This window comes from Eretmochelys imbricata, chromosome 14 (genome assembly GCF_965152235.1).
Source record: "Eretmochelys imbricata isolate rEreImb1 chromosome 14, rEreImb1.hap1, whole genome shotgun sequence".
NCBI classification, from domain to species: Eukaryota; Metazoa; Chordata; order Testudines; family Cheloniidae; genus Eretmochelys; species Eretmochelys imbricata.
This window is the reverse complement of record NC_135585.1, coordinates 3,286,739-3,303,769: the sequence shown is the minus strand read 5'-3', so window position 1 is coordinate 3,303,769 and position 17,031 is coordinate 3,286,739. Positions and strand designations below refer to the sequence as shown.

The window sequence follows — 17,031 nt, the reverse complement described above, 5'->3', positions numbered from 1 at the left end:
AAGTGTATATAGAGAGTATTCAATATCTGCCGCAAGTGATTGGCCTTTTTAGACATCATTTGAGTAGAAATTAACTGTTAGCTGTTTACTTTGCTCCTTGAGTACTGTTTTGTGTTTTCTGTTGCAGTGTTCTTTGAATGCCACAGGGGCTCTTCCAACATAGTTTTGGAGGTTAGGGAAAGATATTGAGCAATTTTGAGATCCTTATGTGGTCTTTTAGGAACAGATTGCTGGGGGAACTAATTCCATAACTGGAAATGTGAGGAGCACATAGAGTTAATTTTATATTGGGTGTCAGGTGGTCATCTTTTGTTTGATACACAGATGGTTAGTGTCTCAAATTCATTGTTTTAGAGGGAGCAAGAATCTCAGATATTTTGCATTCCTCCTACAATCTTTTTTTTCCTCTCCATCTCCTGGGACATTGGGAGTAACATGGAATCTTTGAGCTCTGTGCTTTTCTGTTAGCAAGAGGAATATTTTGTTTTATTGTGTTCTTAATCCTTCCCTCCAAACTGCCTGGATTTCACTTTACCTTGCTAGGGAGGATGAGCTAAGCATTCTGTGATTTGTGCTATGGGGAGATACTCTTTTTTTTCTTTCTTATACAGGATTTATTCTAAGAGAGACATTACAGGCTGTAACACATCAGTGACTAGGCTTCTTGAATCCTAATGGGTTTAGGTTTAACTACTCAAATGCCAATATGTATAGAGCGTGTTTCATCTAACTAGACAGTTGTAATTTAAACCTCAGATTATAGCTTTTTCTGTTTATGATTAAATTTAATCTTTTACTTGACACCTTAAGAAAAGCTTGTATAGACTAAAGATGAAGGACAGGCAGAATTCTGTTAAAGGAGTACCTGCTTATTGGAGGAACGTTCAAACATATCTTGCTCAAAACACAAATCTCCTTTTCACTGTATTTGTCATAACTTTCTTTGTAGCATTTGCTAATTATTGAGGATATAGTTTATAAACCAGGGCTTTGCTCCTTCCTGGCCGGTGATCTCCTCTTAGTTGATCCTGCACAATTACTGTATTAATTTCAAAATGTTATGCCATAAGGCACTTAATAGTTCTGACACTCCATCTTTCAGAGCACATAACACCATATATCCCAGGCCAGGATACTCAACTAGATGGTCCAGTGGTCTGATCTAGTATGGGAATTCCTCTGCTTCATGCAGCAAAAGCAGAATCAGTTGGCCACCTACGTTCAGGTTAGAACTTTAAACCTGGGAAAACCTGTAATTTTGTTCATAGTTGTAGAATTTGCTTCCTCCATAATATACGAGGTCTCTGACCTGAAGAGCTGATGATTCACTTCAGGCAAGTAAAGTACGCAAGTTAAAGGGATAATTTAGAAATCACATTCCTCTGAATAACTTACCTTCTTTGGCTAAAATTCACACCTCTGTTCATTATAACCGAGAGGTTAGAGAAAACAAACTGTATTCTATCGTTTTCCATTTTACTTTGTGTGCTTGGCAGCATTTTGTGGATCGCGTGCTTGATTGTGTCCTGTGTGTAGTCCATTTACTCTGTCTGTGGGTTTGACAAAAGCAATGCGGGAGAAATATTTTTTATATATATAAAAAAAAAAAATGAAGCTACAGAAATTGGCAGAGGGACTTAGGGGAGCAGGTACAGCACCTGAAGCTACTTCTAACTCAGCTTTTAAGTTGACTAGCTCTTAAAAGATCAGATGTATAAATGGGCAGAGATGCTACTGAACTGAAGTCAACATTGGAAGGTTAAGAGAAAGTGGGTTTTAATTGAGGCACTTAAAGGATGAAAGGGAAGCTGTTTGGTAGTCTGAAGGAAGAGGCTTTTGCAAGCATAAAATCTAGCGTAAAGAAAAGGCACATGGTCAACAGTGTAAAGAAATGAAAAAGGGAGCAGAAGAGAGTGAAGATTGTGTGGAAATTTGTGACTGAGAAATGAGAGCAGAGACGTATGTGAGGCTCTTGAACAAGAAAGAAAGGAAGGAAAGGGGTTTGGGGTGGGTTGGGGCGAAGGTGACTTGGTGGGTGCAGTATTCCGCAGAAGCTGGCATGGGAGAGTGGAGATTTGGATAATAGTGACTGACACTTCCCCACCCCAAGTGAAGGTCGCTTGGTTTTATAGTAAACACTCAATGTTATGTATGTATTTTATTTACTTCCGTCGTTGTCTTTATGACCTGCATATTTCTGTCAGCTCTTGTTTCTGTCAGCTCTGTCCATATTTCTGTCAGCTCTTGTTTTCTTGTAAATTCCTTGTTAGGTTTTGTGTTTTTTAGCTACCCGACAATCTTCTCTACACAATGGGAGGATGGGTTCAGTTAAAATACGGCTAGGCCTTTCCTATTTTCTCCCCCACAGTGAGGACACACATGTGAAGTGTTCTGTGTTGTCTCATTCATCTCTTATTTCCTAGGTTGCAAAAGAGTTTGGCTTCAGGAATAATGGCTTTTCTGTGTACGTCAATAGAAACAGGACTGGTGAGATCACAGCGTCACAGAACAAATCCCTCCATCTACTGAAAATCAAGTAAGTTCTTGACAGAGAATACCAGGGATGCAGAGAGAACGTTGTACAGTAGAATGTGCCTTACCCCTTTTGGCAAACCTGTCTAATTTCTCCCTTCTGTGCCTATGTTGTAACTAATGGACAACACTACAAGCTTCAGTATTCCCTGCAATTGTCCACTGTCACTGAGTCACCAGGTCAATGCTCTGGAACTACTCTGTATGAAGCCAGTCAGGACACTGGGGGAGCCGCCTCCTCTCTCTGAGCATACTGTCTCCAGGGCAAGAAGCTTACACAGCTTCGACCTTCCTGGGTCTGACCTCAGAGCATTCAGCATTCCCTTACCCACTGTGCTTCCCGCAGCAAGTCTGCCCGGGCGGGGCTCCTGGGGAAGCCAGAGGGCCCTGCACCCCAACTCTGCAGTCAGATGTGACTCTCAGCCAGCCGGCAAAACAGAAGGTTTATTAGTCAACATGAATACAGAATAGAACAGAGCTTGCTATTACAGAAATCAGTGACTTTCAGCCAATTCCATCTTGGGGGCTGTGGGGGGAAGGGAGCCCAGAGCCTGGCTCTGGTCCTCCCCGACTTCCAAGCCAGCCCAGAATGACTCGCTTCCAGCTGCCTGGCCCCTGCCCGGCCGGTCTCGGTCTCGCCTCCTGAGCCAAAAGTCACGTGGTTGCATCCCCCTCCTGAGTTTCAGGTTACAAAGATGCGGCTATAGCATCATGCAGGCAATGGAGCAGCCTCCGCAAAAGTCACACCCCCTTATCCTCACCACCTAGGAATTGGTGCAATACACAGGGAAACTGAGGCACACACCCCATTCATGCAAAACAGTAAGACACACATAGGTTCTCATACAACATAACAAGGGAAAATCCCCACTTCGTCACATTTGTGTCAGGTCTGTCACTAGTGACGAGGCAAATTGGATTTGTTTCAGTATTGTGGAAATGTGGGCTACTAAAAGTTACTGTCTGTGGCAGCCCATGGTAGTCACCTAGCTTAGGGTTTTATAGTGCTGCCCACCACGGTAATAAGCCTGTACCAGACTCCTCTTTTGCTCCTCTATGGCCAAGAGGGAATTGCATCATTTTTTCCTCCTCCCTATCTTCTGCACTCCTCCATCCACACTGCATTGCTGCTGGAGTCCATTTCGAATGAGCCAGAGCTCCAGCCCTCCCTAGTCAGAGATTATTGGCAATATTCTTTCAGCCCACCCATCACCTTTTCTAGTGTGGGTGCTGGTGCAAAAGGAAGGGCACCAAACAAAGTTAACTCATTTGTGTTCCATAATAGTGCAAAAAACACCTTCGGAAGACACCTGACTACAAGTGTAGGCAACCTAGTTAGCCCTTTGCCCTGCTGAAGCTGTTGTTTCTCTCCTTTTAACCCCTTCCACTCTGTTCTCTTTATTTTTCTTTGGCTCTGTTCTTGGTGAAAGCTGCCTCTTTATTTTGCTGGTGCTAGAGGCAGAATTCAGCACCAGTGTTTGAGGGCATTCTGCAAATGGGCAAAACAGCAGGCGCACTAGCTAGCTGGCTAATTAAATGGCTTTGGAAGCTGGTTGTTAGTGTTGTGCTAGGTCATTTATGCTACTCGTGTCTCCAGATTTCAGGTTCTGGTACCTGGGAAGCTGTGGTAGATGTGCATTAGTGAACGTACGTTTTATAGTTACATGCCAGTAAGGAAGCTTAGAAATTTCATCAGGTAACTCAGACAGAAGCCATAGGTTTCTCAGAGTGGATACAGTGAAAATTACGGTCAAATGAGTTATTGCTGAAAGAAAGGGAGGTGAAGATAATGTATCTTGAACTGTACTCCAACCTACAGAGCGGACGCTTTCCTAATGGCTCGTTTGCCCCACTGTGTATGTAGAAAGTTAGGCACGTTCCAAAGCAGTGCTTGTTTCTCTTTCTCTTCACATAGGCATGGTGATATGTTGTTCCTCTTCCCCTCGAGCCCTGCTGGCTCTTCCTCTGAGAACATGGACACCTCTATCTCCCAAGGGCTGTTGCGCCCCTTGGGGGTCCCTCACTTGGTGGAAGATGAGATCGACCAGTACCTAATCAAACAGGATGGGAAGATTTACAGGAATCGAGACCAGCAACTGTAAGTACTACTGTGCTTTCTAACTAGATTCTGTAGTGCTGACCTCATGCTTGGTGGTTGTTAACATTTACAATAATGTCCAGTAGGAAACTGATAACCAGTAAGTGTGTTAAACGAACAGCCTTCCTTCTAAACCATACACCGCTCATTGGCCCCCCCACTTTTTTGGAAATATGCACAAGGAAAAATAGATTTTGCTGTTATCCTAGAAAGTTAAATCTGGGCTCTGGCAAGCCAAGGGTGCAAGCAGATTCCAAACCGTAGGGCCTTTGCCAAGAAGGACCTGCTGACAGCCACAACCTGTTTAAACCAAGGTGGCTCCAGCTGAAGTGCCTCTGATGATGATCTCTATTCCCAACCCCTTTACGGCTATACAGATTAAAGTCAGCACCTTGACTTCTGTTTAGAAATGTACTGGTAGTTAGTGCAGAGTGCGGAACAATTCTGGAATATGCTCCCAGTGTGACACCTGCCTAATAAGCAGCGGGCTGCGTTCTGAAGTAGCTTCTGTTTCCATATGGTTTGTGTGTATTTCCTGTAGTGTGTGTTACATTAATCCAGGCTTGAGGTGACAGGCATAGATAAACTGTGGCATAGTCTGGATCCCACATGAAAGCCACAAATGGAAAAAATCCCTTTTAGCCAAGGCTGCTACCTAGGCATCCAGGAATAACAGAGGATCTTGGTTGCAATGGATCATGCACGCCTTTGGTCAGGTGCTCTGGTTGTTCCCCCAGCCCACTAATGTTCCCCCTCATGCTCAGATTAAGCCACCACAGCTATCCCTTGTTACAAGATACCTGTGTGCTTGGGGGGGGCTTGTACTTGCTGGGAACCTTTGTCATCTGAGGTCCAGCAGTCTTTATAAAGGCAAAATGACAAGAGTCAAAGGAGTGTGTGGAAGTGTTGTTTACCGGCTAGCCCAGGGGACTGGGAGTCAGGACTCCTGGACACGATGCCTAGCTCCCTTCCTGGTCACTGCAATAATTTCTTGTGCCCTCTGTTTACCCTTCTATAAAATGAGGATATCTGCTTAGCTCACGGGAAAGTTGAGACACAGTGTTTATAAAGTGTGTTTAGATAATCCTAGCCCTTATATATAGTGCTTATCAGTAGATCTCAAAGTGCTTTACAAAGGAGGTACCTTTATCCCCATTTTACAGATGGGGAAACAGAGGCATGTGGCAGGAAGTAACTTGCTCAAGGTCACTCAGCAAGCCAGTGTCAGACCTGGGAACAAAACCCATGTCTCCTGAGTCCCAGTCCAATGCTTTGTCTGCTAGACCATACTGCCTCCTGGTTTTGACTGAGAGGCGCTCTGGATGAGCAATGTAGTATTTGTTCCCATAAAAATAAACATTCAGGTATTTTAATAATGCCTTAAATGTAAACACACCTTAACAAAATGTTCTCAGGCCGGGCGGTCACACAGCATTAATTGGGGAAAAGATATGGCAATAATTGCCAACACTGATTACTATTTTCACTTACCCTCAGACTTGGGACTAGATCCCTCTTTGTGAAGTAACTTCTCAGAGGTGTTGAGCAAAGATTTAAAGATGAGCAGGACTTTTTTAACCTGAATGCCCCACCCGGCCCTGTTATGTTGTCTTCCCATATGGTTTGATCTTTAGTGCTGCAGCAGAAGGGAAGATCAGAAAGGCGTAGCCTTTAAATGGAAAATATTGTCTAACCTTTTCGAGCGGATGATAAATGAGGGAAATGGCACATTAATCTTCAAACAAGAAAGGCAAAACTCTTCACTTCTTGGTTTAAAAAAACCCCAAACCAAAACCTGGGTTTAATGTGACCACATTTTTCAAGAGAAGAAAGGTATTCTTAGCAGGGAGTCAAAGCACAATGACAGATATTTATGATGATAAAAAATGTATGTCCAAGGTTGTGCCTGTGTTTGTGGCTGCGTATCAATCTAAACTTGATGGGAGGCTGGCATTCTGCTGAGTGCATTAGCAGCCTGTAGTGGTCCTTTAACATGGGAGATAATGTTCATACAAGCTTATTAAAAGCAGTGCTGCACTGGCTCCCATCCATATCCTCCTAGTGAGAGCCAACAGCCATGTTCATCTGCTGGGGTTTGCTCTTAAGAACCAGTACTGACCAGTTCTTAATGCCCTGGCAGAGCTCCTGTGGGTTCTAAGGAGATCACCTCAAAAGGGGATTTTTCCTTGTCTTAACTTTTTGGCCCAACAGGATTTTATCAGTTAGATAAGGGCATATTTCACTGTGTTCCAAGAGCATCCTTATGTAACTGATAAAGGATGAGTGTGTTGGTCCTCATTTCTTTAAAGTAATGCAGCCTCCCCCTTCCTCTCCCCCCGCAAACACCATAAAGCATTGTGTATCTGAGTTGAAACACTGCCCTGAATCAGAGTTCTACAAATTCAAGGATTATAATCTGAAGCCTGTGCATAGTAGAGCTGTTTAACTAGTGGAACAGGTGTGTTAAGAATGTCTGATTGTGACCTCAGACTTGTAGGTTAAATCCAAGATCTTGCTCCCAATGTATGTGAAATTATTTTTGATTCCCTCCTCTCCCCCATGTTCTATCTCACAGTGTACCAGTAGATGCTCATGGCCCAAATGATTATCCAAACATTCGAAATCTCTACACTATGCGAAGAGTGTAAAGTCTGGCATGGAGTATTTTTCCCATTATTAAATGTGATCTTTTGTTTCTCTTCACACAGATGTCGACATGGCCCTTTGGGTAAATGTGTGCATTGTGTACCACTAGAGGTAAGGAGTCAAACTACACACTTTAACCATCACTTATTTATGTTACTTTCTGAAGTTAAACTTCTTTCTCTAAACTCTCTGTACCTGCTTAAACACTTTTTGAAGCTTTGTAATGGTAGCAATTCTGAGAGGCAAACTCCTTATGTGTTACCTAAGGCCTCCCGTTCACACCAACAATAGCTAAAGAAACAAAGTTCGTCCTTTGGCTATAATGCTGACCTAGGATTTATCATGATTCATAGAATATCAGGCTTGGAAGGGACCTCAGGAGGTCATCTAGTCCAACCCCCTGCTCTAAGCAGGACCAATCCTGAATTTTTGCCCCAGATCCCTGAATGGCCCTGAAAGGATTGATATCCCTCCCCCCCAGGGCATTTGTTTTTCTTCGGTAATGAATTTATCAGAAAATACTTTTAAAAGCCCAGGCAAACTTTTGTGTGTGAGGTTTTATCTTCTCTCTTCACTTTCACTCTGGATCTCTGTGCCTCTCCTTGCATTCATTTCACTCTCCTTTCCCCTCCCCCATACGGATCTCAGTGCTTCTCCTCAGATTTCTACTGCACCCTGTTTAGATTGAAAACAACCATAATGACAACAGATATTCTCAACTGTTTCCCTGGTGCATGCAGAAATGGTTCCCCCCAAAAGCCTACCCAAGTGAGTGTGGTCTCTTCCACCCCATGAGTTCCGAACATTCTTTATTAGGTTGTTTGATCAGCTGGTCTTTTTATTTGTCATTATTTTAAAAGCCTTGTGCCTTTGAGGCTAGCTGCGATTTGTGGAGAAAATCTGTGTTTTGAGCAAGTATGAAGCAATATTAAAAATAGTGTGAAGTCCCAGTGGTTCTGTCACATGAAACAGGAACTGCCATGAAAAAAAGCCCAGAGTTTCTTGATTGTTTCCACGCCGGGAGCCAGTGGAAAGTTGAATCTAGAACACTCATTTGTTCAGTGATCAATGTATTATCAGACAGGTGTCTGACCTGGCTCTCCTTTGTGTGGGTTTTTTGGCAGCCTTTTGATGAAGATTATTTAAACCATCTGGAACCTCCTGTGAAGCATATGTCATTCCATGCCTACATCAGGAAGCTGACCGGAGGAGCAGACAAGTAAGAAACTCACTGCAATTAAGGGAACCTTGTAGCTACAACAAAGTACACAAACCTTGCATGAGTGTTGTTGGTAATAGCTATTATACGGTAACCCTGGGGAATATGAATCCTAAGAAGTAGCTTCACTTTAAACTGTGGCAAGGTAATTGCTTACAAGCAGCATTGCTGAAGTTGGGAGGAAGATCAGGTAGAAGGAAGAAAGGGCACAGTATGATCAAGAAGCCAGGAGTCGACCTTAGGGCGGGATGGACAGTGCTTTGGTGGCTCAGAAGAGCTTTTAGACAAAATCCACTTCTACTTTTCAGTTAAGTATTAAGATTTGTAGAAAATCAAAGCTCAGATTCCCTTGGGGCCTAGTTCCCCTCTGCCACGGACTCCCTGTGTGACTTCAGGAAAGACTCTTTGCCTCAGTTCTCTGTCTGCAAAATGCGGGTGACAGCACTTCCCTCCCTCACAGTGGGTTGTGAGGATAAACTCGTTACTAGTTTGGGTACCTAGATAACAGTCGTCATGAGGCCCAGGTACGTACCTTAGGCGGAGGAGGTACCGAACATACTATGTACTTCTCTCACTCAAATAGCCACTGGATGTCAGATGCAAACCTATGGCTGCAAAGCAAGGCCACAAACTGACGTGGTCTGCAGCATTCTGTGCAGGACAGGTCTCTTTCCCTGGAGCTAAGGGCTGAGAACCCATCAGTATTATAGCATGCCTTTCCTTTAAAGAGGAAACAAGTGAAACCTTCCCCTCATACTGTGGGGAGGTTGTCTTGCTGAAATGAAACTTTCAAGCATGGATTCTTTCATTTTAAGAGAACTCCAGTTAGCACAAAATTTTGTGCACATAAAAGGAAACTAATTTTGGTCGTGCCGTGTAACACGTTCCTTCCCAGGTGCAATATAAACTGTTTAAACTACAGCCAAATGACTTTTATCTGCATTTCTGACACTTTTGCTGGAGCCACCAGTTTACTGGAAAGTTGTCCAGTAGTTGGAGCAGAAGGGCTAGGACTCCTGACTTCCATTGCTAGTTCTGCTACTGAATTTACTGTGTGACTTTGGACAAGTTGCAGTATCCTATAGAGGTGCACAATGTCTGTTCTGTGCCTTGCTGCTTGACTTGCTCGATCCTGTCTAGGAGGCAGAAGGTATTCTAATATGCTAAAGAAAACCCACCTTTCTTCTGATCTTATTCAGGGGGAAGTTTGTTGCACTGGAAAACATCAGCTGCAAGATTAAATCTGGATGTGAGGGGCATCCTCCCTGGCCAGAAGGCATTTGCACCAAGTGTCAGCCGAGTGCTATCACTCTCAACAGACAGGTGAGTCTTGGCATTGACTGTGCTGAGGTCTCTTTGTTCTCTACACAGAGAAGCTGTTGTTTACCTTTTTTATTTCTGAACGGGAGAAAATATCCAGGAGAACAGCCATCTTGGTGTTTGGGAGCCTTTGCATATTGTCAGTTGCTAGGGAACTGGCTGGTTAATGTCTTTTGCTGCTGCAGAGAGAGACTCTGAAATGTGCTGGGTTCAGTAATTTCCCCATAGTGCAGAGGAGATCTGCATGGACCTGACTGGGATGGTGCTTCTCAACTCTTTGCCCACATGGGACCCGAAAAACCACTTGCAACTTCCTGTTGCAACCCATTGAAATTCCATCGTGTTTTGCAGTCAGAAAGGATTGTGGGATTATTGGCCTAGCAAGAAGCCAGAACTGATTTTGGATGCGGGGTATTCTGAGTGCTTTCCCCTCACCCTGCCTGCACTGTGTTCTGCTCTGGTGGGCAGGGATGTGTGGTGCAACAGCAGGAGCTTGGAGCAGGGAGGGATAGAGCAGTCGTGGGAAGGAGGAGTCAGGGAGCAAGCTAGCTGCCCCTTCCCTCCCCTTGCTCCAGTAGGATTCTGACTCTTTTTCCTTAATTGTTGGGGGACACCCCAGGCAGGTCTGGAGAGACATGAGTGGACTGGAAGCAGGCAAACTAGTTGATTATATTGGTCTGGAATCAGGGCGTTGGCCTAAAGCACTCTTGTTTTCTATCTAACAGAAATACAGGCACGTTGACAACATAATGTTTGAGAACCACACGCTTGCCGATCGCTTCCTCGACTTCTGGAGAAAGACAGGGAACCAGCATTTTGGGTACTTATATGGACGATATACAGAGCACAAGGACATCCCTCTGGGTATCAGGGCTGAGGTAGCTGCCATCTATGAACCTCCACAGGTAAAAATAACTCAGCAGAAGAATGTCGTAGCTTTATTTCTGAAAGATGGCAATCAGGGACCGGGGAACCCACTTTGTTCAGGACATCGCGTGATGTTTCCTGCAGTAGATCCTAAAGGGAAACTATCAAGATAAATATCATATATTGTGAGTAAATGTCTGTGTTAATAGTGACATCTTAGATTATTACCACTGAAATTACCACTCAGATTTGCTTTTCACTGTTTGTGTTATATGATTTTTAGTTGCCCAAGCACAGGGAAGTGCAAAAGGAAACAAAGTGCAAGTGACTTCCTTAGAATGGGTTTGGCTTTCAAGTTCTCTGTGAAATTTTTGGGTTGCAAAGGCTTCAGTGGGAAATGTTTGTTTCAAAACATGCTCATAGAAATATTTCTGTTGCCCTCAAATGTTGTAAAAAGTCTACAAAACCAACGTTTTGGGTCAATATTGCATTGTTTCTCTTTATTAGATAAGAATCGGCCATATAGAAATCTACTGTAGCTATGTGGGGGTGGATAGGTCTGTTTGGAGCAGAATACCTCAGGTTTTAACTTTACACTGTCTTGGTAGCCTGCATTTTAGACGAGAGTAAATTAGGGTTTGATTTTACCTGACACTGGCTCTCTTTCTGCCGTTATCGTTTCAAACTCTGTCAAGTTTGATGATGAGCCGGCCAGCACCTTGGTGCAGACTGTTCCCGTGCACTACCTTGACCACCACTTTCATATTTTAACTTCTACTGTGGTGTTTTGCGTCTTTTGGTTGTAAAAGTAAAAGTTGTAAAAGTCGCTAGGTGGCGCTAGTCACTGCCTGAGAACCCTTCCGGCCTTATCTTTAAAGGATTGGACCTCAGCCTGTTTTAGTGAAACCAAATACATAAAATAGATTTTAATATAACTGAATCAGACCTTAACAAGCTGAAGCTGTGTACATTGAATGATGTAATTGACAATGTCTAGTGCTATAGAGAGACAAGTGGGGAAGGGAATTTCTTTTATTGGACTAACTTCTGTTGGTGAGAGACAAGCCTTCAAGCTACACAGAGCTCTTCCCCAGGTCTGAGTAGCTCAAAAGCTTGTCTCTCACCAACAGAAGCTGGTCCAGTAAAAGATAGTCCTTCCCCCACCTTGTCTCTCTCGTATCCTGGGATCAGCACGCCTACAACAACACTGTATAGTAGTGTCAAGTATGAATAGTACCTCAGGAGAGCAGTGTGCAAGGGCATTCAAAAATCTTAGGCTGTGATTTTTAAGTGCCTGACTTCCCACTGATTTAGAATGGAACTGAGCAGCCAGATCTTAGCCTTTGTCTACACTACCACTTTTGTCGGTCAAACTTTTGTCGGTCAAGGTTGTGAAAAAACACCCCCCCGACCGACATAGGTTTCACTGGCAAAAACATAGCCACCGCTGCTCATTGGGAGTGGTTTAGTTACGCTGTCAGGAGCGCTTTCTCCTGCCGGCAAAGAGCAGCTACACAGGAGACCTTACAGTGGCGCAGCTGTGCCTCTGTAAGGTCCATAGTGTAGACGTAGCCTTAGTCTCTCTAGCAATGTTAAGACTAGCAAAGGGTAATGGAGGTATCTCCTTGTATAGTTGCTCACTGAAGGGCTGCATTATACACAAGGCTTCATCATGTAACATGGCGTCTGCAAGTAAGGGTACAAAACAGTGAAGCTGGAGTGGTATTTAACTTCTCTTTTTAAGGACGAAAAAGCCTGCTAGGGTTATAATGAAAAGCAGCAGGTGTTATATTTCTGTCAAGCCACAAGTGCCTTCAAGTCATGTTTAAAAATCTCCTTGAAATCCACACAATCGAGGAAGCTGAGTGTTAAAACTTTGGCATCTGCATCAGTTTCAATATTGCAACATAGAAAGAGAGATAAAGCCTGCCGTGCCCAAAGACAGATTTTTAGATCAAGTTTGACTCTTCACGTCCTGTCTATTGTGAATTCAAATTGTATGTGTTTAGTGTGTGATAGGCATAGTATGTATATGTACACGCCCTACTGAGGGAGGTATGGAGCATGAATTTCATTAATCCTGATATTTGTCATTGGATTCACTAGGAGTAAAGTCACAGTCAGTACTGAAAGTATCATTCAGCTCTTTGAGAAGTGATTACTGCATGCGCATGTGAATAGCCTTTCAAGCCTTTAACAACTCTGCTGGTTTTATTAAATGCCAGCACAGCCAAGCCCAGCTTGTTGGCACAGTGTCATTATAAGCCCTTTATATGTTTTAGGGACACACAAAAGCATTGGAAGCCAGTGCAGCTTGTAGTGTCTTTTCCAGCACCACGATGGTGTGTAAGGTAAAAGCGAGGAAGCGTCCTCCACTGTCCTGGAGAGAGAAAACTCTGCTCTTCTGTCTGACAAAGCATCTCAGCCCCACTCCTCCCCAGCCCAAAACCCAACAACAAAAACTCCTGCCTTTGAAAGCACACCCAGATGGCTGAATCTTGTTTTCCAGAGCTGAGAGGAAAGCCTGAGTGTGCTCTTGGATTCACCAAGATCCTTCCTATGTGCTACTCTAACATTTGAACAAACACAACATGAGCTTAGACTTGCCAAGTCGAACAGGGATACAGAAAAATGGTCTCCTCTATGCCTTTCTCTAGAAGTGCTCCGAGACCATAGCGATGGGTTCAATGTGTAATTGTCTATATAGAGCCCCTTTGTTCTTGCTTTGCAGACTAAGCCTCAGGACTCCTGTGAGGTGGGTATAAACTGGCTTTCCCAGGGTCCTCACAAGTCAGTGGCAGAGCTGGGAATGGAACTCAGTAGCTGAGTTCCCAGCCCCCTGCCTCACCTACTAGACAATCTCTCTTGAAATGGTCAGAATGATAGAAACTGGTTTGCTCTGGATTTTGAATGTTCTGTTTTATGAGCCAGTTCTGTTGTTTGCTTACAGATTGGCACACAGAACAGCCTGGAGCTCCTAGAAGATCCGAAAGCCGAGGTTGTGGATGAGATTGCTGCAAAACTTGGCCTGAGAAAGGTAGGAAAATGTTCCTGGCTAACATGTGTCTGGGACAAGGGGTTCTTGGGTCTCTCTCTGCAGCAGTGACTCCTCTCACATCGGTTCTCCCTGGCTTGATGGGGTTAAATTAAGGCTGGGCACATTTTGAAATCTAGCTTATGTTTACTTGGAGCCAATAGCTCTTATGCTTCCAGGTGTTAAAGTAAAATAAGAATTTTTCTCTGTGCATAAATACTGAGCAGTACAGCAGGGCTGTTCCGCTCAACTCAGCAGTCCTCTGTCTTGAATGACATCAAAGGGATTAGAAGAGTATCAAAGGGATAAGAAGAGTAGTTGAAACCAAACTTCTCCTTGCTTTCCCCTCAGATGAACACATTCTGTAACATCTCTGGCAGGTGCTAATTTGGCATAGTTGTGGTTTGCGTTTTCTTGCGGGTTTTATTCTTTCTTTGAGATGTTGTGTGGAGTTTTTTTTGGTCAGGATTCCAGCTATCAAAACCACAGTGCCTGTTTCTCAGTATTCATTTGGGGCTATATGTGGCAAGAATTATCTTGTGTACAATTTAGATGTGGAGTTCAGCTTTTAGTCCTTTATGTCTCTTGTATCTGCAACCTGTCAGTGATTTAATCAAGACACATGGATTTCAGTGTCCTCTGTATGCAGATGACTTTCAGATCTATATTTAATTTTCCAGGCTGTCTGAGGGTATCACTCACAATGCCATGCTACCACTAAGTATTGAATGTTCTGAGATTTTCTGATGTTGAATATTTTCAAGCTGGAGGTCTTGCTCGGAGGCAGGAGTACTCACACGTCTGTGGTGAGCTCTCTTGCTCTCTCAAGATAAAATCTGTGTCTTACTGCCAGTGTCTGAAGCAAGGAATCTGTGGATGTTATTTGACTCCAGTTTTTTCTTTGTTCCTCACATTGGTTCTGTTAAAATCACCAGGGTTAAAAATTACTGTTACTGACTGTTGGCTGCAGATCTGCGGTGCATGCTTCATCTGTTTCATGGCCTCCCTGCGAGTAGCAGCATTTCTTAGTTGAACGGCTTGATATTGGAGAAGTGAGTTGCAAGGGAGGATTTGAATAAAGAGGATATCTGTAGTATATGAGCAGTGAAAAGGTATGAATAAATTGCTTCTCTGAGCAGAGCAGGCTGGGATTGGGGCTACTTTAGAATTGAGTGGGAAATGTTAGTTTTATGTTAACGAGTGACTACTAGTGTCAGAAAATGAAATCACTGAGACATGGTGTCATCTCCGGGTGTTGCTGATGCTGTTTCATTCTGAATATTGCACAGCAAATGGCTTTTTGCTGTGGGGGAGGTGAAGGAAGGCCTGGAGCCTCCAGGTTTTTCCATGAAAAAATTCCCCAGCAAGACATAAAGAACTGCAAGTCCCCTCCGCTGGCTAGTTGACATTACAGATGTGTAAGTTGTGTTCAGATGAGCACGACGCATCTGGGAGAGTCATTTCCGTCGGGTGCTGCACAGCAGGCCCTCACAGGGAGGCTGGAGGAACATCTCGTGCGAGTGAAAGAGACTGCCTTTTAAAAAAAAAGGTGGGGGGGTTGTTTTGTTTCAATTCAAAGGTTGGCTGGATATTTACGGATCTGGTCTCTGAAGATACACGGAAGGGGACTGTTCGATACAGCAGAAACAAGGTGAGAAGCAAGAGCATCAGTAATTACTTTCTGTATTTATTGTTGTTTATAGAGCATCATAAATGCAGGCTCTGCCCAGCAGAATCCTGCCCTGAAGAGCTGAAACGGATGACACAAGTCTAGCCAATGCAGTGTAGGGTGGGGTGTGTATGTTGGAATTACATTGTTTCATGGTGCACCTGGCTCTTCAGAGGCATTTGAAGGAGTAGCAGTGTGATCAGTGAATGCTGATTGGGAGCCCACCACAAGCATATGAAGCAGTACAAAGTCTCCTTCCCCCACTCCTGAGACAGAAAGATTAGTTAAGAGACACTTTGGCAGAGTGTAGGGAGCAGGAGCAGGTTCACGTAAGGGGTGAGACTTTGGTGAGCAAATCAGAATTGCATCTTCTGGAGACTGCATTGCTGTCTAAATAAACCTCAGAGTGCTTAAAGTGTAATATTTGCATGGTGCTTTTTATCTTCAAACTTCAACCTTCCTGTCTCCTTGTGATGTGTCAATATTATCTCCATCTCCCAGATGGAGAAACTGAGGCACTGGGAGGGGAAATGATTTACAGGACAGAACCAGGATTAGGACTCTGGCCTAGTCCCCTGTATTTAGTCCTTTATGCCCTCTGTTTGTGGTATTCCAGGCACAGCTCTCACAGATGCTGTACTCAGAAGCATATTTTTAGCAGGGCACCCTCAGTGGCAGCCCAGTGAAATGGAGGTGGGGCACATCTCATCTTGCCGTGTTTTGGTTCTGTTTTTCCCTAGGACACGTATTTTTTAAGTGCAGAAGAGTGCATCACTGCTGGAAACTTTCAGAACCGGCATCCCAACATATGTCGCCTGTCTCCAGATGGTCACTTTGGATCCAAATTTGTCACTGTTATGGCTACAGGTATCAACTGGCACAGAGTTGCCCTTAAACCCTCGTTTCCCCTGGGATTCTCTCTTGTGGTCACCCCAAAGGAACATGCACTTCTTCCCCATCAAGCTACAGGCTGTCCTGACCACCTGAAATCTTTCAAACTGTCTCCCATCAGTCCTAGTAACAAGTTTTAGGTCATTCTCAAACCCATCAAGTACAATAGATTTCCCTTACTCCATGTTTCCCCAGGCCCCTTTAATGCTGTTAGGACCAATGGAGTGTACACCCCCACCCACACGCTCTCTTACTTCACCTCCATAGAATTTTCAACCAGGAGTGAAAAGAATTAGCATTAACAACAAATACCATATGGTGAAAGGGTGACGGCCTGTTTGTTTCTTAAACGTTACAACCTCTTAAAAACGTGCTCTTGAGATTCCACAAAAAACAGCAGCCCGAGTCCCTGGCTAGGGGGTATGGACTTGTGGAACTCGAGACCCGATTCATAAAACAGATTTCAACCAGTTGAATGCAACTGTGCTCGGGGAGGCACTTCTCTCTCAAGTGCCCTATCTCTTTTTTAGTTACTTGGAGCTAATAGAATTATAATACCTAGTGCTTGCATCACATGCCACATCTTCAGAGCATTGTGCACTCAGTAACCGTGCGTCTCTCCAGTGAGGTATAGAATGAGTATTGACGCATTAAGAACTGAGACCCAGAGATGGTGACTGGCCATGGGCTGCCAAGCCAGGACTTGAACTCAGGAGTTCTTTACTCCCTGTCCAGTACTCAGTCCGTTAGTCCAC

The 17,031-nt window shown here is 44.0% G+C and overlaps 1 protein-coding gene across 1 annotated transcript in view; it reads left to right on the top strand.

The window, feature by feature from the left end:
• The window catches only part of NPLOC4 (NPL4 homolog, ubiquitin recognition factor), a 42,240-nt gene that overhangs the window by 4,555 nt on the left and 20,654 nt on the right, over positions 1 to 17,031 (top strand). The window contains exons 3-11 of the mRNA XM_077833342.1: positions 2,424 to 2,536; positions 4,448 to 4,630; positions 7,339 to 7,387; positions 8,401 to 8,495; positions 9,695 to 9,818; positions 10,541 to 10,720; positions 13,633 to 13,719; positions 15,296 to 15,367; positions 16,126 to 16,252. Coding sequence (XP_077689468.1) covers positions 2,424 to 2,536; positions 4,448 to 4,630; positions 7,339 to 7,387; positions 8,401 to 8,495; positions 9,695 to 9,818; positions 10,541 to 10,720; positions 13,633 to 13,719; positions 15,296 to 15,367; positions 16,126 to 16,252 — 1,030 coding nt within the window. The remainder of the gene's footprint in view (positions 1 to 2,423; positions 2,537 to 4,447; positions 4,631 to 7,338; positions 7,388 to 8,400; positions 8,496 to 9,694; positions 9,819 to 10,540; positions 10,721 to 13,632; positions 13,720 to 15,295; positions 15,368 to 16,125; positions 16,253 to 17,031) is intronic.